The 26,304-nt window shown below is 43.4% G+C and overlaps 3 protein-coding genes across 6 annotated transcripts in view; 2 read left to right on the top strand and 1 right to left on the bottom strand.

Annotated features, from left to right (window-relative positions):
- The first annotated feature begins 31 nt into the window (after window positions 1-31).
- SLC23A3 (solute carrier family 23 member 3) lies at window positions 32-8,812 on the top strand. Of its 3 annotated transcripts, none has more exons than XM_079132230.1 (12): window positions 32-1,667; window positions 1,804-1,961; window positions 2,074-2,171; window positions 2,366-2,439; window positions 2,636-2,817; window positions 3,752-3,875; window positions 4,111-4,138; window positions 5,403-5,656; window positions 6,138-6,243; window positions 6,491-6,658; window positions 7,797-7,892; window positions 7,983-8,812. In XM_079132230.1, exons 1-12 carry the CDS (start codon window positions 1,500-1,502, stop codon window positions 8,273-8,275), a joined length of 1,749 nt encoding a protein of 582 aa, XP_078988356.1. In that variant the 5' UTR covers window positions 32-1,499; the 3' UTR covers window positions 8,276-8,812. The 3 variants fall into 3 exon arrangements, with proteins under 3 accessions (XP_078988356.1, XP_078988355.1, XP_078988357.1); XM_079132229.1 differs by having other exon boundaries at window positions 4,024-4,138; XM_079132231.1 differs by lacking the exon at window positions 1,804-1,961 and having other exon boundaries at window positions 4,024-4,138.
- A 128-nt stretch (window positions 8,813-8,940) lies between these two features.
- NHEJ1 (non-homologous end joining factor 1) overlaps window positions 8,941-26,304 on the top strand; it is an 87,973-nt gene continuing 70,609 nt past the window's right edge. Inside the window, exons 1-5 of one of the 2 annotated variants that reach the window (XM_079132240.1) lie at window positions 8,941-9,408; window positions 12,230-12,406; window positions 13,127-13,339; window positions 21,178-21,316; window positions 21,914-21,972. In XM_079132240.1, coding sequence (XP_078988366.1) covers window positions 12,230-12,406; window positions 13,127-13,339; window positions 21,178-21,316; window positions 21,914-21,972 — 588 coding nt within the window. In that variant the 5' untranslated portion in view covers window positions 8,941-9,408. The remainder of the gene's footprint in view (window positions 9,409-12,229; window positions 12,407-13,126; window positions 13,340-21,177; window positions 21,317-21,913; window positions 21,973-26,304) is intronic. The other variant, XM_079132241.1, reaches the window with a different exon arrangement.
- Window positions 16,456-17,058, bottom strand: LOC306658332 (small EDRK-rich factor 1-like; the record flags this gene model as incomplete). Its single annotated transcript, XM_079135151.1, has 2 exons — window positions 16,456-16,917; window positions 17,036-17,058. The coding sequence occupies 2 exons, from the start codon at window positions 17,056-17,058 to the stop codon at window positions 16,653-16,655; spliced, it is 288 nt and encodes a 95-aa protein (XP_078991277.1). The 3' UTR covers window positions 16,456-16,652.

The raw sequence follows: 26,304 nt of genomic DNA, 5'->3' as shown, positions 1-26,304 counted from the left end.
CCCCAATTCAGAACTTAATGTGTCATTTGAAAGTAATAGGCTCCCATTTCAAACTTCTCTCTGGCCCTTCTCCCAGCACTCTGGGACCCTAGCATTGCTTTACTTGGGGTGGCACAGGACACAAATGATGGCTGTCCCAAGCCCAGGGTTGGCCTTTTGTGTGGCATGTTTTGGGTGAGCACCACCCTTGTGAGGCCAAACTGTTTATCCAGCAGTCCCCTAATCTCGAGGGCAAGCCCCAAGGACACCTCTTGTGCCGACCGACCTCTTCACCTGCCTGACATGGTGGTAGGCGTTGCTGAAAGAATACTGAAGCTGGGTTGTCATTGGAAGAACAGTTTGGGCGGTTCCTGCAGGTTGGGCTGCTGAAGATCATCCACAGCAGGGTGGCACTGCCCTCTAGGGGCCATTTTGGCAATATCAACCTTTTTTTGTCAAGAATTTAAGGAGATGTATGGAGGCATTTATTCTGCTTGGGCAGGAGACTAGACATTCTCAAAAACTCAAGACATCTCTTGCTAGGAAGAATTCCAAAGACAAACTGTGCTTGTTGAAGTCCTGTCTGAGCTTGGAACTATCTTTTTATGTGTAAACATGAAATAGTTTCTGTACATTTTGAAAGACTGTCAGGTGTACACTTCCATATAAATTAAAACTGGTTTGTCATGTTCATTGCTTTACCAAGAGTTTGTCTGCCATTATGGGATATCAGGTCACCAATGTCAGTCCCATTATCAGCTGCCACCCTAGCTGTCACATCCTCAAAGATTCTACATATGGGTGTGGGGCTTGGACTGCTCCATTGTCTTCTGGTTTATTCACATCCAAGCTTTTAGGCATTGAAATACATGCTACTATACATTTATTTCTTACAGAGAATATATATGGAGTTGGGTCATTGTTGTCATGTGGGATGTGGGGCACATTATCCATGAGGTTTTGGTCCCCCACCCCCACAGTAGTGGGGATTAGGCCCTGGGAACTTTTAACCCTGAGCTACATCCCCAACCCTTTTTCTTTTTTTGAGATGGGGTCTTCCTAAATTGCCCAGGCTGACCCCTAACTTAGCCTTCTGCCTCAGCCTTTGGAGTTGCTGATATTACAGTTTGCACCACCACTACATCCAGCTTGTGAGTTTCATTCTGAGATGATCCAGGGGCCCATCCTGGTAGAGTTGAGAAGTATGGATCTAATAGAGATGGTTATAAATGGTGGTGGGAGGAAGTAGTCTGCAAAATCTCTTCAGGCTCTTTTGATAGATGTCCATGTCCTCCTAGATGAAGATTCTTGGGGGAGGGTTCCAGAACTCAGCTCCCCAGTTAATGGCTGATGGAATTTGCACAAGAACTGGGCAAAGGTGAAAGGGCCGTGTCCTGCCCCCAAGCCCTCATCCCTTTGCTCCGCTTCATTGAAACCCCCACCCCTCCCCATTCCAGGCAACTAACCTCACCCAAACTCCTACCTCTTACTCTCTCTACTTAACTCTGGCTCAGGGCAGCATGAGCCGATCACACCTCCATCCCATTCCACTCCAGTCTGTGGGCTCCCAGGATGCCCCGGTTCCCCTACTACAGCCACTACCTGTTCCCCAGAATTCCTCTTCCCACCCTTGGGCCTCTCCATATGGGCCACCCTCCTGGGGTCTCAGCTGTCTTCTGGCTCTGCAGGTAGGAAGTAGAGGTGCAGAAGTTGGTGCTAGCTGAAGGGGGTGCTTGGGGAGAATCATATGGCATGAAAAACCCTCTACAAATTGGCATTTCCACCTATTTCGAAGACTGCCCCTCCCCATTCTTCCACCTGCAGCATTTCCTGGTCATGGCTTCTCTGCTCTGTGCCTCCCACCTGCTCCTGCTTCACAGTCTTCCCCCAGGAGGACTTTCTTACCCTCCTGCTCAACTCCTGGCCTCCAGTTTCTTTTCATGTGGTGTGTCTACGGTCCTGCAAACTGGGATGGGCAGCAGGTGAGGGAACCCCTTGGAGAGAGGGGGTTGGCTCCAGTGGGGAGGAGAGGCATAGGGGAATACTCTTGGCTGCCATGTGTTTCCAGAGCTGCTAGGGCTGCTGTTCCTACAGGCTGCCTCTTGTCCAGGCTCCATCCTTAGAACTCCTTATCCCTGCTCTGGTGCTGACCAGCCAGAAGCTACCTCTGTCCATCCAGACACATGGAAATAGTGAGTACAGAGCAAGGGTGTAGTGCAGGGGAGTTGAGTTTTTATCTGAGCATACATGAAGAGTTGAGGTGGGGCAGTGGTGGGACTGCTGGGCACTGAGGGTCTTGGAGTTGTTCCAGGCACCAGTGAGGACTGGAATGCATGTGTTTCCATCCCATTTACTTTTCTCCTTTTCATGCCTAAACTACTCCCAGCCTCCCTTGAGTTGCACCTGTGTAGGGGTCCTGGCTGCCGCAGCCTGGAGCTTTGGAACACTTCTCTCCGAGAGGTGAGTGCTAGAGATGGGAACCAGGAGGGTTAGGGTTGCCCAGGCTTGGGAGGTTCTCATTTCCACTATGCAGGGACTGAGGGACTGGGAGGAGTTGGGGTAGGGTCCTGTCCCTGGAGTTAGTTAGCAAGCCCAGGCTGAGGTCAATTTGACTGAGCAGAAAGCTTTTTCTTCATCATCTCCTCTTTTCCACCAGGTTTCAGGGGCAGTGGTGATATCTGGGCTACTGCAAGGCTTGCTGGGGCTTCTGGGGGGCCCTGGACGCTTGTTCCCACACTGTGGGCCCCTGGTGCTGGCCCCCAGCCTGGTTGTGGCAGGGCTGTCTGCCCACAGGGAGGTGGCCCAATTCTGCTCTGCTCACTGGGGTCTGGCTTTGCTGTACGTGAGTCCTGAGAGGCACAGGATGGTGCCTAGTGGGGTATGTGGGACTTGGGGGGAGGACAGAGCTGCTGGCCTTATCAGAATCAGCAGCAGGCTGGGCAGCAACCGCACTTTTTAGACTTGGAATCCAAGGTTTTTTCTTTCTTTCTTTTTTTTTTTTTTTTTTTTTTTTTAAAGAGCTTAAGACATTTATTCTTAGGGTAACTTATCTTGTCATTAATGTATTACAATGCATAGGATCCATTAATTTTTTTCATTGTGGACAATTCCAAACATTTAAAAGTAGAAAAATCATATGAAAAAATCTATATGCTGTTCATTCAGCTACAACAACTATCATTACCAACTTGTTTCCTCTCTTATATATCCAGTTCTTATACTCTGTTATGAAGCAAATTCCAGAAAATATATCACTTTTACTCTAAACATTTATGTTTGTATTCCTAAGGTAACTATTATAATCATACCCACAATGCTGCTCATATACCCAGAAAAAATATTTTAATATAAAAATGTTCATTTTCCTAGATTTTTGAAAATGACCCCCTTTCTTCTCTTCCCTTTTTATTCCTCTTTCTCGTCTTTTTTTCCTGTTTTTCTTAAATTTTTTCTAATTAGTTATACATGACAGTAGAATGCACTTTGATACATCATACATAAATGGAGTATAACTTCTCATTCTTCTGGTTGTACATGATGTAGAATCACGCTGGTCATGCAGTCATATATACACACAGGGTAATAATGTCTGATTCATTCAGTCTCCTTGATATTCTCACTGTCTCTTGCTGTCCTCCATGTACCTCTCCACCTCTTTCATGGAGTCTTCTTTGCTAGGACCTTTTTTATGGTATTCCGCCCACTCCCACCTCCATTGCCACCCCTCAGGATTCTGCTGCTGTTTGTCCCTAAATCTGCTTCTCTCTTCTAGGCTTATCTTGCTCATGGTTGTCTGTTCTCAGCACCTGGGCTCCTTCCAGGTACCCCCATGTCCGTGGAGTTCAACCTCAACCTCTTCAACTCATACTCACGTCCCTGCCTTCCGATTCCTTTCGGTATGTGAGGGTGTGGGAAGTTGAGGTTAAAAGGGCTGGCACAGAATGCTCCCTGGCCCCCTACTTTTGGGCTTCTGTCTACCCAACCAAAGCTGGCTCACAAGATTTTGGGAGAAGGGCTCTTTTCTGTCTCAATCTTGCCCCTCAGGTGCTGATCCCTGTGGCCTGTGTGTGGATCATTTCTGGCCTCCTGGATCTCAGCATGATCCCCCTGCAACTGTCTGTCCCCACCCAGGCACCATGGTTTTGGCTGCCTCACCCAGGTAAGTTCTCTTCTAGGCCCTTGTCCTCTTACTCAAATCAAGGTATCTATTTCTTTAAACTTAGATTTAGTGGATTTCACTCTTTTTGTTTTCTCAAAACACACTGGAAAGAGAAACTGCCACCCTGAGGAGCATTTCAGCCTCTCCCTGCAGCATTTTATTTGGGTCAGTGTTGAGACAGACATATGTAGCCCCACATTCACTCCTGATACTCCTTACCCAATTTACACATTTACATTACTGATGATCCCCATGGGCATTTCGGCTGGTGATCTATGTGGAAAGATTATTTTTGAGGCACTGTATGCGAAATTTTCTCATTCATCTGTTTACCTATTGCACTGCTAGGGATCAAACCTGGCCCCTGCATACACTAGGCAAGCACTTTAACCCGAGCTACACCACCAGCCCTTCATTAATCAATTTAATAAGGCTCTTTTGATTGTGTGCTAGGCATGTGGCAGGGGACATAGTGATGAACATGACAGACATAGTATCTGGCCTTTGTGGGGCTTGCAGTCTATTGGGGAATATGGACACTAATTAAATAGGCACCTGAGTAAGTGTGGAATTACAATTGTGGTAAGTGTACTCAAGAGGAATTATCACTGGCCAGGCATGGTGGCACATGCCTGTAATCCCAGTGATTCAGGAGGCTGAGTTAGGAGGATCACAAGTTAGAGGCCACCCTGAGGTACTTAGGGACACCCTGTCTCAAAAAAAATGTTTTTAAAAGAGTGTCTGAGAGGATGTGTAGCTCAGTAGTAGAGCACATCTGGATTCAATGCCAGCATTGGGGGAGGGAAGGAGCATGGTGAGAGCTAATATTGGGACATTTGACATCAGGGCAGTCTGGAAAGGTTTTCTTAAAGTGGTCATTGAGCTGAGCTGTGAGAAATGAGTAGGAACTGTCAAGAGGCAGAAGAGAATGTTGCAGGTAAAGAGAACAGCATATATAAAGACCCTGTGGTGGCTAGGAGCACCACAAGTCCAGGGCCTAAAGCAAGGGTGGCATGTCTAGGGTGAGGAAATTGAGATAGAGTTTGGCAGGTGAGGCTACAGAGAAAGTACTAAGGGTCAAACCAAAGAAGGTCTTGTAGACCACAGTAAAGGGATGGGTCTTTCTCTTTAGAGTTCAGGAGTTTTGTCCCACAATATCGTCAAAGACATCAGGGCCTCTAGGGTTCTTTTGGCAAGGCTGTTGGGGGTAGAGGGATGTTCCAGACTTGAGTCTGGTCTTAAAGTGACTCCTTTCCCTCCTCAGGAGAGTGGGACTGGCCCTTGTTGACACCCAAGGCTCTGACTGCAGGCATCTCCATGGCCCTGGCAGCCTCCACCAGCTCCCTGGGCTGCTATGCCCTGTGTGGCCAGCTGCTGCACTTGCCTCCTCCACCTCCACATGCCTGCAGTCGCGGGCTGAGCCTGGAGGGGCTGGGCAGTGTGCTGGCTGGGCTGCTGGGGAGCCCCATGGGTACAGCATCCAGCTTCCCTAATGTGGGCACAATGAGTCTTTTCCAGGTATGGGGACCTGGGACAGAGGTGGGGAACAAAAGGTACAGTAGAGAGTAGAGAACACATTGACTGTCTGCCAACTGTGCCCAGCACTCAGGCAGTTCACATCAATGACCTTACTTACGGAGGTACCTAGAGTGGTAAGGGTCTAGGAATGAGGGAAAGACAACAGATGACCATGTCAGGGATGGCAAGCCCTCCACCAAGGTTGAGGTTCCATGAAGAACAAGTCAGATAAAGTCATACTCTCTTTGGGCTTTCCTCAGGTGAAGAAAGTAAATAAGGTAATTTCAGAGTGGTAAGTGCTACTAAGCAAGCAAAGCTATGGGATAGTAGCTGAGCAGAGAAAGTGCCTTTAGATAGAGTGGTCGTGGTGCTTCTTGGAGGGTAACATTTAAGTTGGGATCTGAATGATGAGGAGTTAGCCAGGCAAGGATCTGGGAAAGTCCAAGGAAGTGGCTGTTTCTAGTGTCTCTTCTTCATGCAGGTTGGATCTCGGCGAGTGGCCCACTTAGTGGGGCTGTTCTGCATGGGACTTGGGCTCTCCCCCAGGCTGGCTGAGTTCCTCACCACCATCCCGCTGCCTGTGCTTGGTGAGTGGATGTATTGGCAGGCACTCTTTCTCTCTAAATAGCCTTCCTGGACGGATGGATATGAACATGTGTCAGCTGCCCTTGTCTTCTTGGTCCAATATCCTGGCCTCTTGAATGGACTTCTGGGCTTCCTGCAGAATCCACAAGAGGCCTTTTGGTAGTGTCCCTGTCACAATCTGCCTGCCCACAATACCCTGTGCTGTGCCCTCTCCCTCTTTCAACCCTTGATTTCTTCTGTATGCGACAGGTGGGGTACTGGGGGTGACTCAGGCTGTGGTTCTATCTGCTGGATTCTCCAGTTTCCACCTGGCTGACATTGACTCTGGACGGAATGTCTTCATCGTGGGATTTTCCATCTTCATGGCCCTGCTGCTGCCAAGATGGCTTAGGGAAGCCCCAGTCCCACTCAACACAGGTGGGTGGAGAGGGAAAGACGAGTTGTTCAGTAGTGGGAAGTAAGGGGTCAAGGCTTCAGACTATTTGGACTTCTGGACTCACAACCTTTTCTGGGCACTGGAATAAATAATTCATCCCATTTGTTGAGCACCATGCTAGCCACTTGGGACATAAAGGGATTCTAGATGTTGTAGTCTAGTAAAAGAGATGAGGTGTGCAGGAAAACAACAAGAAAGGTTTAGATAAAGAGCTGTGGCTCAGTGGTGATCCAGTAGCATAAAGCTGGTCTTGAAAGATGGTAAGATTTAACATATTTGGTAAAAAGGTAATTTTTGATTAAAGAACCATCATAAACAAAGACAAAGAAGTAAGAAGTCATGGGGTATGTCCTAAGAGCAGCCAATAGCTTAGCTTAACTACAGTAATAGTTTTCAACTAGGGGTGATTTTGCCCTCTTTAGCAATGTTGGAGAGACTTTTGGTGGCTGCAAACAAGGGAAGGGAGTACTGTTACTAGCAATTAGTACAGAGAGATGTTGTTTTATCAACTACAACATGCCAGATGCAATGGTGCATGCCTGTAATCCCAACTACTCTGGAGGCTGAGACAGGAGAATTATAAGTTCAGGGTCAGCCTGGGCAACTGTGAGACCTGGTCTCAAAATGAGAAAAAAGGAGGGGGAGAGGCTGGGGATGTAGTTCAGTGGTAGAGCACCTTCAGTTCAATCCCCAGTACCGTAAAAAAAAAAAAAAAAAAAATCCTACAATGCATGGGACAGTCCCTCATTTGGTTCAAATGTCAGTAGTACAGAGGTTGGGAAACTTGTGCTAAAACATAGCAGGTAAGAAGTAGAAGATAAGGTTGGTGATTTTAATACCAAAATCCCTAGAGAAAGGTGGCCTGAAACAGTCAAAGCATGTCTAAGCATATCTGGAGATTGTATGGATGCTCAGGAGATAGGGTTGAGCAAGGATCCTAGAGAAAGGGCCTGAGTGAGGAAAATGCAGAGTAGATAGACAAAAGATAAGGGAGATGTAATGACAATTCAGAAAGGTCTGTCTTTAGTTCAAGACTTAGGTTTAGGTCTAGAAAGATAAGACTCCCTGGCCCTGAATAGCATTTGAGTTCCCTTCCTGATGGGTCCCAACCCCTTGTAGGCTGGAGTCCCTTGGATGTGTTACTGCGCTCCCTGCTGGCAGAGCCCATCTTTCTGGCGGGACTCTTGGGCTTCCTTCTAGAGAACACTATTTCTGGTAAGTTGACATCAGGTCCTAGCTGCCTGGGGCATGGCCAGGAAGTCATCACTCCCTTGATTAAGACCTAACAAACCTCTTTTTTTGCAGGTACGCGGCTTGAGCGGGGCCTTGGTCAAGGGCCACTATCTTCCTTCACTGCCCAAGAAGCTCAACTGCCTCAGAAGTCCAGGGAGAAGGCTGCTCAAGAGTATGAGCTTCCTTTCCCCATTCAAAACTCGTGTTCCTGCATTCCCCAGTCCCTCCATTGCCTCTGCCCAATGCCTGAAGACATTGGGGATGAGGAAGGAGGGCCCTCTGAGCCAGGAGAGACTGCAGACTTGTTGCTTGGCTGTGGGGAGTCATGCCCTGCACCTAGCAGAGAAGGGCTTAGGTCCAAGTAATTATCAAGACTTTTATTTCTGCCTTTATTAGTTTAGTCCTAACTCCCAGCTTGCTGGATAATCAGCTCCCAGGCTCATAGGGAGTGTGTGTGTGTCTGTGTATCATGGGCCCACCTAAAGGTCTCATTTCCCAGTAGGATGGGTTGCCTTTTCTTCTCTTAATTAGGCCTATTATAAAGTAGAGGAACATGGTTTAGTGGGTCATGATGAATGAATGAGATTTATCCTGTGAACCATCAGTGCCATCTGAACCCTAGCATTCATTTAACAAATATGAAGTGCCTCTCATGTGCAAGTGTCTGGAACTAAAATATGGATATGATGGGGTCCCTGTCCTCTTCTACTATTTGTTTAAAAAGATATGTAATTTCTAACTAAAATTCAAAGCAGAAGGAAGTATGTAATAAAGATAAAAAATAATGCCATGGGAGCAGAAGAAGCAACAGTTCATTCTGGTGATAAGGCTTTATCAGCAGTGCGGAGGGTGACCTTGACAAGCAAGGATTTGGGTTTTGAAAAACAGATGGGGAGAAAATTTCAGGCTTAGGAATTCAACTTGAACAGAAAAAGGCATGAGTTGTACAAAGTACAGATGAGTTGAGGAGGTTCAGGCCTTCAGTGGTGGGTGCATCAAGGGTGAGTTGAGGCAGAGGAAGTAAAGGATGAGGTCAGACATACAGACTTTATGCCAGGAGCCTCCTCTGTTCGACTACTCTAGTAGCAGTCAGGACTCCAGACATTATATGGTTAAATTCAATTCTCTCATTTTAGTAAAAAAATGACAAGACTGAACCAGTATGGAAAGGGAGAGAAGTAATCTGGGTTTGACAAATTCAAGTCCAGGTCCCCCTCGCCTACATCTCGTCCGGTTTTTTCTCTTCTGTTGGCGTAACTCCTAGAAGCACCACTACCCCTCAAACTCTGCAGTAAGGGCAGCAGTTCCCTCCAGTCTCTTCGCGCTCCTACAAGTCGCTCAGGGAACCCCGAAGCCCCGCCCCGTGAGGCCTGGACCCCGCCTCCGTGCCCCAAGACCCCGCCTCCGTGGGGGGTATCGGCCTCTACCCTACGCCTTTCAGTTTCCGCGGGCGGACTGGCCGGCAGTGAGAAGGGTGTGACTTCTCGAGGGGCTGACGGTAGGTTGGATCGGGCTCAAGTCGGGCCAAGGTCTGGGCCGGGCTGGGCGGCGTGGGGCTGCGCGGATCCTGCGAGTTAAACCCGGCACAGACGCTTTCTCTGTGAATGGACAGCGCGCAGCCGGGGAATTGGGGCAGGCCTCCAAGAGTGGGCGGGTCTGCGCGTGCGCAGTGCGCCTCGGCTGCACTTCGGCATTTGGAGGCGTGAGGGAGGCTCCCATTGGGCCTAATGCTTGATGTAGCCGACCTAGGCAAGAGGTGTCTTCTGTTACCCGCTGAGGGGTTCTGACCTGTGTGTCGGTGCAGCCGGTGCTATAGAAATGGAAAGGTCGACCGCGAAGTCTTTTCTGGGGAGGGGGGGGCAGATGGAAACTGGACGCCTGGCGGGGTTCCTGGGGTGGGCTGTGATTTTGGGACCCAAGGTTCTCCCTCTCCCAGGGGACGGGGTGTGGCCGGGTCCGGATTTCTCTAGGGCTTGCTGCCTCCTGCAGGGTGTTGGAGGAACTGCCCTGAGAGAGGGGCCCGCTGGCCGAGGGGCGGAACTCAGTGCCCCTCTCACCCGGCTTCTTCAGAGAGTACTAAACAGATGAATGTGGTTAACATGAATGTTAAAGGCGGCCTTGAAAAAAAAAAGGAGAATGAAATTTAGTGGCCTCAATCTCGAATGGGCCTGACTAGTGGAAGCAGCCAACCAGGGTCTGTTGCTGAAACATTCCGACCTTTTTACAGGATCAGTTGTCCCTGGCCACATTTTAAATTACACCCTTGCGTCAAACAACAACCATCATTTTGAGGGTTCCGAGCTTCTCGGATTTCCTAAGGACGGACTAGAATGATAAACCCAATTTTGATGACTCTTTAAAGAGTGAACACTGGGAAATTTCTGTAAGGGAAATTGAAGTTTGGCAACTTAATTTGTGATCTTTGGCACGTGGAACTCTGTCCAATGAGGACTAACCTAATCATTCCAAGGCCATTTCTGCCTTGCAGGAACAGCCCATGAGAGAAGTGATGGACACATCATCTCCCAACAAGGCCTTGAGGCCTACTGCAGATAAGTCACCAGATAGTCAGTCATGCAGTCATGGGTTAATACATTTTCAGATACATTATTAGGTGATTTCATTATTGTGCAAACACCATAGAGTGTAAATATGCAAACTAAGGTACCTGCAATGTGACTAACAGTACACTGTTATGGAACCACTGTCATATATGTGGTCTGTCATTGACTGAAATGTTATTATGTGGCATGACTGTTTAGTTATAGTGCAAACTAAGTAATGTCACAGGCTACTCTTTGAAAACGAGGTTATGGTTGGAAGAATGATGGTTTAGACTAAGTTGAAAATGACTGTGTTAATCAGACATAACAAGGAACTTCATTGTTGTCTTTATATTCTAAGTTTTCACCTCCTGGTACTTCTCTTCATTTTGTATTTGTAGGCTGAAATAATGAAGGAAACTATATTACTCCCCCACACATAGGAAAAATAAACTGTTAAGAAGCCATTTTTACTGAATATCTACTAGGTTAAGGCTACTATGTTAGCTGTTGATGTAGAAAAGTTTGTTTCCAGGCTAGGGCTGTAGCTCAGTGGCAGAGCACTTGTCTAGCACATGTGAGACTGTGGGTTTGATCCTCAGCACCACATAAAAATAAACAAATAAAATGAAGACATGCTGTCCATCTACAACTACAAAAAAATTTTTTTAAAAGAGAAAAGTTGGTTTCCAAACTTTTCCAGGAATTCCAAGCTGTGCAAAGAGCATAATGTCATTGGTGGCTGTGCCTTGGGGTAGGGATACAGAAAAGGAGTTAAGTGGAGTTAATTATCTCTTCCTCTGTGGTGTGCTGTGGTTTATATTCATGACCTCCTGGTCATTTGTAAAAGGGGATTTGGGTCTTTTCTGTTGCTCCTGGACACAGCTTATTAGCTCCTTTTTATGTGTGTACTGTTAATCTCTGTAAGAATTCGAACGTAACTGGGCACAGTGGCACATGCTTGTGATCCCAGCAACTCATGAGTCTGAGGCAAGAGGATCACAAGTCAAGGCCAGCCTCAGCAACTTAGTGAGACATATATCAAAATAAAATAAAAGTGTGGGGGTGTGATGGGTCATATTATGCACTGCCATGCATACAGAACTGAGCTATGTGTGAATGCTCCTGGGTTTAATTCCCATTACTGAAAAAAAAAAAAAAAAAAGAATTTGACCATAGCCATGGACTGCTTTAATATACACAAATATGATACAATTTTCATATAATTCCAGAAGATTTGGGTGCATAGGCTCTACATTAGGAATCTCTGTTTTAGAGTTTAGAAAAATTCCTGAGAGCTTCCAGAGTTTTGTTTTTAAATAATGATGAGATAATTTGAATATCCTGCCTCTGACATAACTTATGATGTCTTATAATACAAGAACTATCCTTTGTCTTCTAAAAGTTCTGGGAAATGATAGCACTGACATTTATTAGGATTGTGATAAAGGTGCAACAAGAATGGTTTGGTTTTCCACATTAAACTATATTATGAGAAAGTGGAAACACTAATACCAATTGGCTGAGGCTTAAATGCTATGGAGGAAAGTGTTATTTTCTACCCTTTAGGAATTTAATGTGAAAAAAGATTCTAACTAGATTTAAGTGGTATTAAGGTTAATGCTCAGCTGGTTCAATAATGAGAAGAATGTAAGTCCATGTTTCCTATTTTGTCAGGATTTTTGCAGGATTGTAGTTGATGCAGAGTTGTCTGAGCACCCTCCCAAGGCCTATGTTACTCTGGAGATACTTTGCTAAATTAGGCGTTTTCTGCAGATGGAGGAATTGGAGCAAGGCCTGTTGATGCAGCCATGGTCTTGGCTGCAGCTTGCTGAGAACCCCCTCCTGGCCAAGGCTTATATCACCAAGCAGGGCTATGCCTTGCTAGTTTCAGATCTTCAACAGGTGTGGCACGAACAGGTGGACACAAGTGTGGTCAGCCAGAGAGCCAAGGTAAGCATAAAGAGAAGTACTACTGTGGGGATGTTTCTTTCCTAGAGAAGGTCAGGGGATGTTAACATCAACCAGCTTGACCACATGTATGTTGGCAAGGATGATTGGAATGAGTTGATGGAATTCCAGTTTCAGGTTGAGCATCCCTAGTCTAAAAAAACAAAATTCAAAATAATCTAAAGTCTGAAACTTTTTGAACATAGGGCACTAACAAAGTTTCAGATTTCAGAGCATTTCAGATTCTAGATTTTGGAATTTGGATTGCTCAACTGGTAAACTATACATACATTCCAAAATCCAAAACACTCTGAAATATGAAACACTTCTGGTTCCAAGGAATGTTCAACCTGTCATGTCCGGCTTTTCTACTTGCAGCCCTGGGATCTTTCTCGGTTGAGGGAAGAAGGGAGGAGGGTGGAGAGAAAGCAGGGAGAGTGTATGCGTTTCTATCTGCATGATAATGCGTGATGAGGCCTATGTTGTCTCATCCATACATGTCTTCTGTAAATTGATCTTGCTCAAGACAGAACTGTGAAGTAGGCAGTTGATCTTTGTGACTCTTGTTTGTTTTCTTCTTTCCTGTTGTGATGTTTTTCTCTTCCTTTCCCTTCCTCTCATGCCTATTGTCTTCGTGTTAACCAGGGCTTTCCTTTGCTATTGCTCAAGAGGGAGTTAATTTCCTTTTAGCACCCTCAGTCTGTGAAACTACTGTCTCTTCAGGAGTTGAACAAGCGTCTGACTGCTCCTCCTGCGGCTTTTCTCTGTCATTTGGATAATCTGCTTCGCCCATTGTTGAAGGACACCACTCACCCTAGTGAAGCGATCTTCTCCTGTGATCGTGTGGCAGAGGCACTGATTCTACGGGTGCGGAGTGAACTCTCTGGTCTCCCCTTCTATTGGAACTTCCACTGCATTCTAGCTAGTCCTTCCCTGGTAAGTTCAAGTCAGAGGTAGGGATGCCAGCTTCTTGAGATGCAGCTTTAGGAGTCCTTATATTTTTATCAGCCCTGTTTGATATTGTTTTCCAACCAGAAAACTCTCTTGACTAGACAGGTGGCCAAAAAAAAATTTTTTTTTCTTGACTGGTATATCCTTTCCTTGTAAAGAAAGCAGAGTTTGGATCTACACACTTTATTTGGGGACTTTATTCATTAATCTATTTATTGAACTACCTCTGTGCTGCTAATTACTGAGTATCCCAATACACCCACGTGTGTGTGCGCGCACGCGCGCATGTGGCGTCCTTCCTGGAGTTTATAACCTAGTGAGGAGATAGAAAGGAAATTATGTGGTAAACTGTGGTAAGTTCTTTCACTGAGGCAGGCCCAAAATGGCTGGAGGAGCAGAGAAACCCTCTTTGAAGAGTGAGTTTCTGAGTTGAGTTTTGATGGTGATTTGGGAGAAAATAAAGAGAAAAACCATTCTCAGTAAACATGTATGGAGATGTATAGTATGGGCTGGTTCAGGAACTTCTTAACGGCAGTATAAATAGGATGGCATGAGAAATGGGGTGGACTTAAAATAGGTTTCACATGGTCCCACTTGTGCTTTGTCAGGACTACTCATAAAGGTGGACTAAGTGTCGATGTTAGTTATCTTTCTGAACATCATCTCATCTTTTAGTTCTCATGACTGTCCTGCAAGGTATGTATTATTGCCCTCATTTTCCACAGCAGGAAACTGAGATTAAAGGTAACTTGTCCAAAGTCATCCTAGTTATAAATGAGTGAGTTAGAATTTGAACTCCAGATCAGTCAAGTCTGAAAGCACACTTTAGGGACTAGGAGAGTCATTGCCTTCTGCTCACTTGTAGCTTTAATTCTCCAAGAGCTTTTATTAGAAACTAAGAGTGAGCATTAAGAACTAGATTTCAGGAATAACAAACAGGGTTTGTTTTAGTCAGTAGCTCTAGTGGTCAGGGTGTTCCCTGTGGGAGGCCTATGGGACAAGTCTCAACAGAGGAATCTGCAGAAAGTGAGTATCACTTCCCAGCTTATGTGTTTCACCTCCCACAGGCGGTGTGATGCTCTGGCATCCACAAATGACTGTGAATGGAACAAAACACATTTTGAGAAACTGTTCACTGATATTTATTTTTGATATGGAACCCAGTAAAACTATACTTGAGTGCTAAGAGAACTATTTCTAACTCATTTATGTATTTCTAAGGCCAGTGTAGTGCCTAGCATGTAGTAGTCAGTCAAATTTGTAGATTTTAATTGAACATCTTGTGAAATTTTCCATCCTGCTTTTGATATAGAACTTACCTCTATCTTTCAAATCCCTCATGACTTTTTCTGAGTGACACCAGGGGGCACTGTTCCCTCAGGAATGAACCCAAACATTTCAGCAGCCTCTGAGAATCCTAAGTAATATCTAATCTTGCTTTGCTTTACATGTCTCTACGCATAGACTATTGTGACTTTGGAGGCAGCTCTTCTGGACTGATAGACTCCAATAGTTTTTCTTTCCAAAGAATATAGTGGGCTGGGGGTGTAGCTCAATGGTAAAGCATTTGTCTAGCACGTGCCAGGTCCTGGGTTTGATCCCCTGCATCACAAATATAAATAAATAAAATAATTTTTAAAAAGATACAGTAAAAGAGCACTTGTTTAATGATAGTCTAATTAAATATGTGAAGAAAAAACTAGCTGTGCTAGCATATTCTTTTTTAAAAATTTTATTGTAAACAAATGGGGTACAACTTGTTTCTCTGTTGTACATGAAGTAGAGGCATACCATTTGTGTAATAATACATTTACATAGGGTAATGGTGTTTGATTCATTAAAAAAAAATGTGTTTAGACATGGGTGAGCCTTGATTGGCTATGGGGAGAAATTAGCTTTGAACAATTGATTAACAACTGTACTTTAAATGAAAATAAAATACTCATCATTAAAAGAAGGGAAATGTCATTTCAGGGAAACCCCCAAGCCTGGAGAACTATAGGGAAAAGTCACAGCCTCAGGCGCTGGCAAGGGTGTAGGCAGATGCTATTTCAGGCTTCTGTGTGTGTGTCTGTGAGGTCATGCGGTTATAATTTTTGTTTGTTACTCATTCTTGTGATAGTTTTCACCCTTTTTTTTTTTTGAATGGGTAATTCATCCAAAGGCAAACATTTCAAACAGCATTTAAAGGTTTACAGTGCAGTGAGGAAACAATCTCCTTTCTGCCTCTTCCTCCAGTCCCTCATTTTCCTTCTTGAAAACAGCTGCTGATATTGCTTTATCATCTTCTTGTGAATTCTTAAACAAAGTTGTGGGTAGTGTGTATATGTGTGTTGTATGTGTATATATAGTCAAGGACATATCTGCAAATACATGCATAGTTTTACAAATGGCATTATGGGGCTGGGGATATAGCTCAGTTGGTAGAGTACTTGCCTTGCAAGAACAAGGCCCTGGGTTCAAATACCCAGCACCACAAAAAAAAAAAAAAAAAAAAAAAAAAAAAAAAAAAAAATGGCATCGTGCTGTACACTGCTCAGTATGTTGCCTTTTTCACTTAATTATATAGAAATCATTCATGTTAACATGAATGTATAATATTTTTATTTATTTATTTATTTTTTTATGAAGCAAAATTATTATTTATTGGTACAGGGTATTGAACCTAGGGGTACTTAATTACTAAGTCACATCCCCAGCAACCCCCCCTTTTTATGTTTTATTTAGAGACAGGGTCTCACTAAGTTGCTGAGGCTGGCCTTGAACTCATGATCCTCCTGTCTCAGCCTTCTGAGTAGCTGGAATTACAGGCATGTGTGACCACGCTGGGCACAAAGGAATCTTAAATTCAATTATACAATCATTTTTTTCTGTGTGGGTTTGGGGGTGGAACCCAGGGCCTTGTGCATACTAGGAAAGCTCTCTACCACTGAGCTATATCTCCAGCCCTAGACAATAAAATTTAAAGATCTATTTTAACAAAGTTCATGACAAAGATTTTAGATTTATGTAAGAGAACCAACTCTGAGTCACATTACCTAGCTACTCTATTACATAAATGTACACTGCTGGTAAAAAATAATGTTCACCAATGTCACATGCATGGTTAGTGCTTTATTCTTTGAAGAACAGTCCTAAAACATCACACTAAGGCTGAAAAGTAAAGTTTAAAATAGACAGTTTTATAAAGATAAGTTATAATATATGTAATGAATGTTCACTCTTAAGAAATCTTGGTCCTAGAGCTTATGATGCACCCAGTTGGCTGTAGCACCCAGGTCTTCCAAAAGGCCATTTGTCATTTCTCTCTTGTCTGCATAGACTTCTTCTCATTAGCTGCCTTCTGCTTTTGTTGCATGATCTCAGAGTCCCTCTGCTTTCTTTGAGAGGTAGTCAAGCTATCCTCTTTTCTTTTTCCCTTGCTAATTTCCTGGGTTTTCTTCATATTTTTCTGGCGGGCAAGTTCTCGCTGATTTCCACCATGCAAACGCGCAGCTGAGGGCAAGGCGCCGGTTCCACCTGGAGCCAACCGACCATCCCTCTGCTGAGGGCAGCCGTAGTCCCTATCCGGGCGAACCCAAGGGATTCGCCCGGCTGTTTCCGCTCCCCTCCCGCCGCGCCTCTGCCCCGGTGTCGGTGTCGGGCTAGGTACGGGACTCCCTCGCCCGTCACTTCCCTCACCCGTCTGCACACTCACCGGCCATGCCGACCACCCTGTATAATATTTTTAAATGGCAACTTAGTATTTTATTTAATGGTTTTCACCAATATGTATTTAATTGATGTGGTATTAGTAGACACTTTGTTTCTGGTCTTTTGTTATATACTATGAATATCCTTATATTTACTTTTTCTGTGTGTAAATATGTAGGTAAATTTATGACAGTGGAATAGCCAGGGCAAGGAGTATTTTTATCTTTAATCTTGCTAACCCAATGCCAGATTGTCTTCCAGAGACATACAGCTTAAGTCCTATCAGCCATAGGACAGTAGGAGAATATCTGATTCCCTGTAGCCTCTACACATAATGTATGCACACTAACAACTTAATGGTTCTTAAGTTTCTGCAGGATATTATGGAATATATGAGGCTTTGAATCTCTGCTTTATAACCTTGAGCCAGTCTTCACTTGTGGCATACTTCTCATCTCTCTTCTTCCTTCCTATTGTCTGTTCTTTCTAGTATTTAATATAATTCTTAATATTCCATATTTTGACTTTCATATTTGTCACCCCTTTGAGCATTTTATGATCCTCGGAGTCATATCCCAAGATTTCTTAGTGGTAGAAAGCACAGACTTTGGATCCAGCAGACTTGACTTTGTAATCCACCCCAGCACTTTCATGTTTTACATTTCACCAGTTACATTACCTTGGATAAGAACTGAACTTTTATAATTCAGTTTCTTTTCTTCAGCTGTAAAGTGGAGATACCAATTACAACCATTTTGCAGACTTGTGGGGATTAAATGAAAATATATGTAACATTGCTCAATTTTAACATTATAGTGGATCAAATATAGTGAGAGCAAATATTTGACTCCATAATTTTTCTTTTTGAAAAAGACAAGGACCATGAGATAAGTTGAGGTCAAGACATTTTAATATTGAAGATATGTGAGAGTCAGGACTGGAATCTAGGTCTCCTACTTCTAGTCTATTACATATTTCACTCTGTCACCTGATATGACGTCTGGGATTGAAAACTACTATTCTCTCTCCTGCCTCGTGAGCATTTCTATGGGAAATCAGAAGACTTTGGGGAAATTCTAAATGGTTGTTTCCTTTGGGAAAGATTGACAACTTCTGCTTCTGTATCTACCACACTTCCTAGCCTCCTTAACTGTTGGGACCTATTGGAGGGCAGAGGCTCCAGAGCACATGGTAGGTTCCTGGTAAGCATTGGTTGAATTGACTTGTGAACTGCATCTCTTCATTCTTTGCTGTCTGTAAATGAAAGGGAGTATCCCTGACCTCGTAAAACACATCAGGATTTTTCCTTGTAATGTCTGTGCACTTGCTTTGATCTGTTTACACATTTGCACCATTCTTTCTTATGATTGTTGGTACATATTTTCAAGATTTCTATCTAGAACAGAGCAAAACTATCTGGTTTAAGGGAAATCATTTTGGTGTTCATTTAACTTTGAAAGCAATTATACCTCAATAATCAGAAGGTGTAACACAATCCTATGAAATTATTACTTTTTAAATTTACTTTTATGGTCCTCAGAGTTGAATCTTGTTCTTGCACATGCTAGTATAGCACTCTAATACTGAGCTATATCCCCAGCTCTTCTTTAATTTTTAATTTTGAAACAGGATGTCACTAAGTTGCCTAGGCTAGCCTCAAACTCACAATCTTAAAATCTCAGCCTCCTGAGATGCTAGGATTACAGGTGTGCACCCTATGAAATTATTTGAGCAGATGAAAAGATGAAATATGTACTGATAAAACTTTTATGGTTGCTGCTATATAGACATTAGGGTCTGATAGATCTTTTGAGTAACTTGGTATGTTATTATCATATTTAATTAAACATGACATTGATTAAAACTTACCATATTTTATGTTGTCATATTCTGTACCACTCAAAGAAATTGCTATTAAGGTGTCCCTCCACCCCCTGAGAGAGGCTAGTTATTAATTTTAGGAATTTCTGTTATTTAAGTGGTACCACCAAATGAATGGTGTGGTTGCTTAAGCAATGATAATTATTTTCAATTCAACCCACCAAACCTAGCCTAGTATTTAACAAATATTCAACTGTTTCTTCCTCCTGATCTACTTTGACCAGAACCAAATTTCACAAAACTATTCCTAGGAAAGAGGGTTGGGTCTAGAGCCTGTAAATCTTCCCTAAACTGCACTTATGCCACATTCTGAGCAGTACTACTTGAGACCTAAGTGTCCCGAGGACCTGAACTGGGAGTCAGTGCCAGGTTGGGGTGTGCTGTTTGATAGAAAGAAATAACAAGATCTAGAGTTTGATTCAGCTTCTGACCTTCCACCCTGTGCCAGCACCCCTCTCTCTCTGTCTGCCTCCCCACATCCAATCTTTCCTAATTGATCATTAGAGAAATGTGGAAAAAAGTCTTTTCCACCTAATTTGAGTCACAACACAGTAGAAGTTTTAGTGGTAACTTTTACCTAGAAAATGAAAACACAAGAGTCTGAAGAGCTCAGACTTCTGGTTCTGATTCAGATGAATCTGGCTTCCTCATCTTATGAGATTCTCTGACACTTTTCCTCATTTCAAGCCTGTGTTGGGGTATCCTGTCTAGAGTCCTCCTTCCTATTTATTTATTGTATTTTGCTTTCAGTGCTTGGGATTGAACCTGGGACCTCATGCGTGTTCTGCCACCAAGCTGCACTCCCAGTCTTAAAATGTTCCTTTTTAGATCTAGGGCAGGGTTTGGTATACTATGGCTAGCAGACCAAATCTGGCTTGCTGCCTATTTTTGGAAAGTTATATTGGAACACAGCCACCTCATTTGTTTATATATTGTCTGTGGTTGCTCTAGTGTGCCACAACAGCAAAGTTGAGTAGTTGTGGCAGGGACTATATGGGCTGCAGAGTTGAAAATATTGACAATCTGGTCTTTTCCAAAAAAAGCTTCCTGACCCCTGATCTGGAGCATTTCTTCTTTAATTTGCCTCCTTGCGGGGGGGGAAAGAAAGGAACTCTGATAGCATCCCCAAGCCACACATAGGTGATTAATTTCATTATTTTCTTTGAGAGGCTAGTGAACGCCTTGCATGGGTGAATTAAACGGTTATTCTGTACAGCTCCACATTATCACATGAGAGCCTCATCCTAGCTACACTGTAGTATGGCTCTGCTAGCATTCTTTTTACCTCTTGTTAAAAGCAAGGTGCATGTGGTGGGGTAGTTTATTTATTTTTAGGCTAGTCTTTTAGAACTTGATGTGCTTTTATTACAACAATAACCTTAGACTCTGGAAACAGATTGAAATTCTGGGCTATCATCAACCCTGAAATGGCACTTGACAAATGTCCAGATCTAACTTGAACTTCAGAGAGCTCTACTTTCTGTTAAATTTTTGTTTTCTATTGTACTCCAGCTGGTGTCCTCTGTTTTAGCATCTTTCTTTCTCTCTTTCTTTCTTTCTCTCTTTCTTTCTTTCTTTCTTTCTTTCTTTCTTTCTTTCTTTCTTTCTTTCTCTCTCTCTCTCTTTCTTTCTTTCTTTCTCTTTCTTCCTCTCTCTCTCTCTCTCTCTCTTTGTTTTTTGTTTTGTTTTTGATACCAGGGATTGAACCCATGGGTTTCATAACCCACTGAACAATATCCCCAGGCCTTTTTTCTATTTTTTATTTTGAGGCAGTCTCACTAAGTTGCTTAGGGCCTTGCTAAGTTGCTGAAGCTGGCTTTGAACTTGTGATCCTCCTGCCTCATCCTCCCGAGTTGCTGGCCATGTGCCATCATGTTTGTCTACCACACTTACTCTCTTGAGGGTTACTTGAATATTCTGCTTTTATTTTTCAATCTCTGCTAGGAGTTGAGTAAATACTTTCCCTTTCTCAACTGTATCACATCATTGTCTCTAAATCACAACTCTAAGTTATCTATCCATACTCTGTCTGGATCACAAAGACAATCCTTGAGCCTCTTTCATAAATTTATTTAATTATTGTGCTTGTATTTATGCTCATCTAAATGGATTGTTTGCCTTTGAAACTATAAATTCTTGTGAAAACATTCTTTGGTGCTTTCTTTCAGTACCTAATCCTGGGGTAGAGAGTACTTTAGAAGCATCTGATGTCTAACTGATGTCTAACTGATGTCTCTTTTTCATAAAAGGTCTCCCAACATTTAATTCGTCCTCTGATGGGCATGAGTCTGGCCTTGCAGTGCCATGTGAAGGAGCTGGCAACATTGCTTCGGATGAAAGATCTAGAGATCCAGGACTATCAGGAGAGTGGGGCTATGCTGAGCCGAGGTGAGAGGACATTTTTTTGAGGAGTGGGACAGGTAGTCCAAGGGTCTTAGAAAAGGAGGAGGCTCATATGCATTAGAAAGTTGTTTCCTCTGGGATGAGTGCTGGGTCCAGACTAGGAACTGGAGACTTGAAACTAGATGGCACTTTTCTCTACCTTGAGTACTTGGCTGGTGCCCAAGTAGCCAGTAGAAGCTATAAAGGAGTCCAGACATGTCCTAGGAAATGACAAGGGAAGACTTTGGAAAGGGGCCAAAAACTATACAAAATTGTAGTAGGGCAAAGTGAACTTGGGAGTTTAGGAAGCTGCATAGCACCAACTTCAGAGTAAAAATTCCACTTGACTTTTGTCAATGGAAATAGCAGGAAGATCTCTGAGAGCAGATGCTGTCACTGAACTGCCATTTGTTGCCAGTTGCCCTCTCTTCCTTGTAGTTGCCCACATACTCTCAGCCCTCCTTCTCCCACCTGGCTAGGAGGTCTCTGGGATTGCATCTTTCTTCTCTTTCTCAAATCCTGGGCTCTGTTCCTTTCCATCTAACAGGTAAGAAACTCATCCTCAGGATCATATTGCTTTTTCTCTAACCCTTCTTATTACAGGTCGATTGAAGACAGAGCCATTTGAAGAAGATGCTTTCTTGGAACAGTTTATGGTAGAGGTAGGATATTTGTTATTTCCTTTCTTTTACAAATTTGAGCACTTAAAGTGCCTGGGTGGTGCTGTGCATAGTGGTGTAAGCCTGTATAATCCTAGCAGCTCAGGAGGCTGAGGCAGGAGAATTGCAAGTTCAAAGCCAGCCTCAGCAACTTAGTGAGACCCTGTCTCAAAATAAAACATAAAAAGAACTGGGTTTGTGACTTAGTGGTTAAGTGCTCCTAGGTTCAATTCTCCCCTCCTGCAAAACAAACAAAAAAAACAAAAAACGTACCTGTGTGGTGACTTGCATTTTGGGTGGTAGTGACTTGTATGGTTGGAAAGCCCTTTGTCTGAAAAAGTTGGCTATAGAAAGTCTGATAAAACTTAAGATGTACTTAGGGAAGATGGGGGAAGGAAAGGGGAATAATACAAAAGGCAAATTAACAATTATAAAATATCTCTATTAGAGTACCTGGAGATTTCATTTGGAATTCTCTAACCTTGGGAAGCTTGGTTGACCGGTTGTTAAACTTGTGCTTGTTGAGATCTGAATTGTGGAGTGGAAGTGTAGTCATTGTTACTTGTCCAGTCTCTTCAGCATCTAGCAGTAGAGGAAAGTAAAAAGCTCAGGGCTACCATTTGGGGACTGTCTTGTGGGCGCTGCAGGCTGTGGAAAATCACAGTGTTTATACAAGGGGATTGGCAAAGGAATGAATGGGGAGTAGATAATTGTGGCCTGTCAGAAGCTTCTGCCTAGGTTTCCCTTCTAAGGATTGAGCTTGGCCAAAAGAAACATCTACTGAAGGCCAAACAGTGGGAGTATTAATAATGGTCACCTTTGATAATACCAGTCAATATTGATCTTTTCCTTCTCTAACTCTTTTGGGACTTGTTGATTATACAGTTAGTACCTTAGTATTATTGCCCCATTTTCTAATTATTCATGTTACCCAAGTTACTATTTAAGTAAATAATGCTATTATAATTTTGTGTTATATATAGATTATTCATATTTTTATCTTGTCTTATAGGCTAATTGTAAGCTTCTCGTAGATAAGTTCTATGTCTCATATCTCTTTTGAACCTGAAATAAATACTTTTCACAGGTCTAGGCATAAAGCACCTGGTGTTCTTGATCTGGAACCGTCTATTCTGTTAATTGACTGAGATTTAATACTTGAAGTCTTAACATTAGGAGCAAAAAATGGGAGCTGAGTACTCAGCCCATATTCTGAAGCAGTTTTAACTCTGGAGAAGGAAACCATGTATTACTAAGTTCTGAAAGAGAACTGATATCAAGTTTTTTGGGAAAGAGAGAGTATTAAACCTAAACATGTGACAGAGAGCGATTTCTTAGGCCACTTTTCTCTCAGATGGCTTCTGTCTGTGAGTCTGGGCAGTAAGGGATTAACACAGCCTGGGGCTGGTGTACCATTTATCTGCCTCAGGCCCTGTGCTGGAGTTCAGGGATAATTCTCAGCCCTCTCTGCTGGTCTATGTGTTCTTCAACTTGACTCCATAACATTGTACTCTATGTGCTTTATGCTTCAGCCATAAGGAATGACTTTTGATTTTCCCAGATGCTGTTTTGTTTTTTCTTGCCTTTATGTCTTTATACACATTCTTTCCTTTATCTCGAATGCCCAATGCCCTGGCCTCATCTACATTGTAAACTTCGTCTCGTAAGTGCCAGCTTCAGCTTCTTTGGGAGACCATCCTGGATTCTCACTGTAAAAATAATCCTTTCCTGCTATTAGAGTTCCTTAGAGTTCCTTGGTTTATTCCTCTGTTTTACTAGTTATCTCATTATAATATACTGTTTTTTATGTCTATAAGACTATATAGCTTTCTCCTGCCAATCTTTGATTTCTTTTCCCTCCTTCCCCATACTGGGGATAGAATCCAGGAGCACTTTACCACTAAGCTAAGTATCTAGTCCTTTTTATTTTGAGACAGGGTCTCACTAAGTTGTGCCCAGACTGGGCTCAAACTTGGAATTCTCCTGCCTTAGCCTCCTGAGTTGCTGATCTTTGGTTTCTTTGAGGGCAAGGACCATGTTGAATGCATGGACTATAGTGCTTAGAAGTAGTAGGTTCTCAATAAGTTTGTGAATGCATATTTTGATAAATCTATGCTGGGGGAATTGTGTGAATTTTGTGGCAATGTGACCTGTGAGTTCAGTGTTGCTTGTAAGGGCTATATTTGAGGGCTTCAGTTATTCTCATGGTTTATTTTGCAGCTTTAGACAAATCACTTCTCTCAGAGCCACTATTTTCTCATTTGTAAAATTGGACACTCATCTCTTTCATCATGCTGGGGAGGGCTCCATCCCTGTAGAATGGAATGGAAAGCATGTAGAATCCAGGTGCTGACTCAGGGAGGGTGTTGGTGTTTGGAATCAATTACTTTATGAGTTCTGGTCCTCTAAGTACTGGGTGGATTACAGCCAAGCCTCATAGACTTGTAGAAGTTTATTATATATTTATGGGATCATACAGAGATAGATAGTTGTAGCTTTCCATTTTGTATATGAAAAATTGAGTCTCAGAGGTTAAATGACTTACCTAAGGCCTGTATGTTTAGGACTTCCCACATTTCTTGACTTACAGTCCAAAATGTATCCCTATTCTGTTTCTTTACTTTAACTGGTTGTACACATCAACTGGGAGGACATAAGAGATAGGGTAACTGAATTCTTATGACCTGTGGAATCACTGCACTGTCCTCAGAATGTTCTGTATAGCTGCTAGACTGAAAGGACTATAGAGCTCCTTTGGGGCTGTAGAGCTTCATATGGCTACTGCATCTTTTCAGTTACTGTGCTTGCCTGGGGTCCTGCAAACAGGACACGGAAAGGTCATGGGGTCACCCAAGACTGAACTAAAAGGATGTGCCATCAAAATAAGCAACATGGGATAGGAAGATAAACAAACCAGAGAGAGAGCTTGGGATGAAGGCACAGAGAGGCCAGGCTGATGTCAGAGGGCCATGCGGTCAGTGCTTGGGGTCACTCCTGTTCTCAACGGGAATATTGCTAAGGAAGAGACTGTAGACAGGGTGCAGGGGCAGTGGGACAGGGAGGTTTCTGGGATACTAAGTTTGGGAAAAATATTGAAGAATTGAACAGTGATTTTCCCATATTTGGTCTTTTTGTTTTTCTTCTCCCCTCACTAGCTTCTGATTTTTTTATTTCTAGGGAACCCTAGGGAGCCACTTGATAGCAGCCTAACTAAAGCAGGAATACTGGCAATGTTGATTCAAATCAAGGCTGCTGGAGGGAGGACTGCTGGCATGATCCTCATGGAGGGCAAGATCCCCATATAAAGCATTTCCTACAATTAAGCCTGAGAGGTATCTTTTGGAGTGAGAGAAAAGTCAAGGAATTGGGCACTGTTATGACACAGCAGTTGGAACTGTGCTAAAGATGAAGTTTAGGATGAGTGACTGCTTTAGCTTGCTCTCTGTCTAGTCCACTGGAGGGAGTTTCTTCTCCTGGCCCCATCTGTGCCTCTCTCCTTCCATCTGGTTGCTATCAAGCAATGCGGCTGCTGGCGGGTTCTTTATTTATTTATCCCAGCGTAATGGGGTGAGGAGGGAGCTGGCCTAACGCTGGCATTCTGAGGCCATGCCACTGAACCACAGGCGGTTTGCATGGGTGTGTGAGTCACTGGGGCTGCATGCTGCTCAAACCAGACGTGGCCAGGCTCAGGGACAGCAGGCAGCCCAAAATAGAGCCCCTCCTTCTGCAGCTGGCAACCTCTAGCCAAGTATCAGCCCCTGAACCAAAACCTGGGCAACTGTGTGCAGTTGACTTCCTCTGGGTGGAGGCCCATTGTAGAGATAGAGACTTTGCAATTTTCTCCTTCTCTGTCTTCATATGAGGATATTCAGCACAGCAATCATTCCCATTGCTGTATTCTGATTGTCTTATAAGACATAAATTATCTGTTCAGTATAATACATTAACCAAGAAATTTGGGGACTACAGTGAATATTGATTTGGCTCAGCATACTAAGTGTAGCCATGGTCTTTGTATCCTGTCTAGTTTTAGTTAGTATCTTCATCCCTGTCTGGTTCCAGCCAGATTCTAGAACAGATACTTCATGCTGTGAAGATATTCATTGCTGTTCTGGTGAGGCTATAGTTCATATCAGAATCACCTGGGGAAGATGGGGAAATCTTTAACTGGAAATTGCTATCCTGTCAAGTTTATTCACAAAAGATTCTACTTGGTTTCTTTAGCTGGCTCTCCAACCCTTACCTGCCTCTTGAATGTTAGTTTTACCCAGGTTTGCATCCTTGATCCTCTCAGTCTTTGCTCTTCTCTCTGGGCTGTCTCATCCAGACCCCAGT

The sequence above is a fragment of the Sciurus vulgaris genome, assembly GCF_902686455.1.
Source record: "Sciurus vulgaris genome assembly, chromosome: 3".
NCBI lineage: Eukaryota > Metazoa > Chordata > Mammalia > Rodentia > Sciuridae > Sciurus > Sciurus vulgaris.
Note: the sequence above shows the minus strand (reverse complement) of the source record. Positions and strands in the feature narration are given on the sequence as shown.

Excerpts from the sequence above, each read along its gene's own strand:
- SLC23A3 (XM_079132229.1), top strand. The coding sequence starts at position 1,500 with ATGAGCCGATCACACCTCCATCCCATTCCACTCCAGTCTGTGGGCTCC. Across the intron at positions 4,139-5,402 it reads GTTTTGGCTGCCTCACCCAG|GAGAGTGGGACTGGCCCTTG; the intron begins GTAAGTTCTCTT and ends TTCCCTCCTCAG. Across the intron at positions 7,893-7,982 it reads TCTAGAGAACACTATTTCTG|GTACGCGGCTTGAGCGGGGC; the intron begins GTAAGTTGACAT and ends CTTTTTTTGCAG.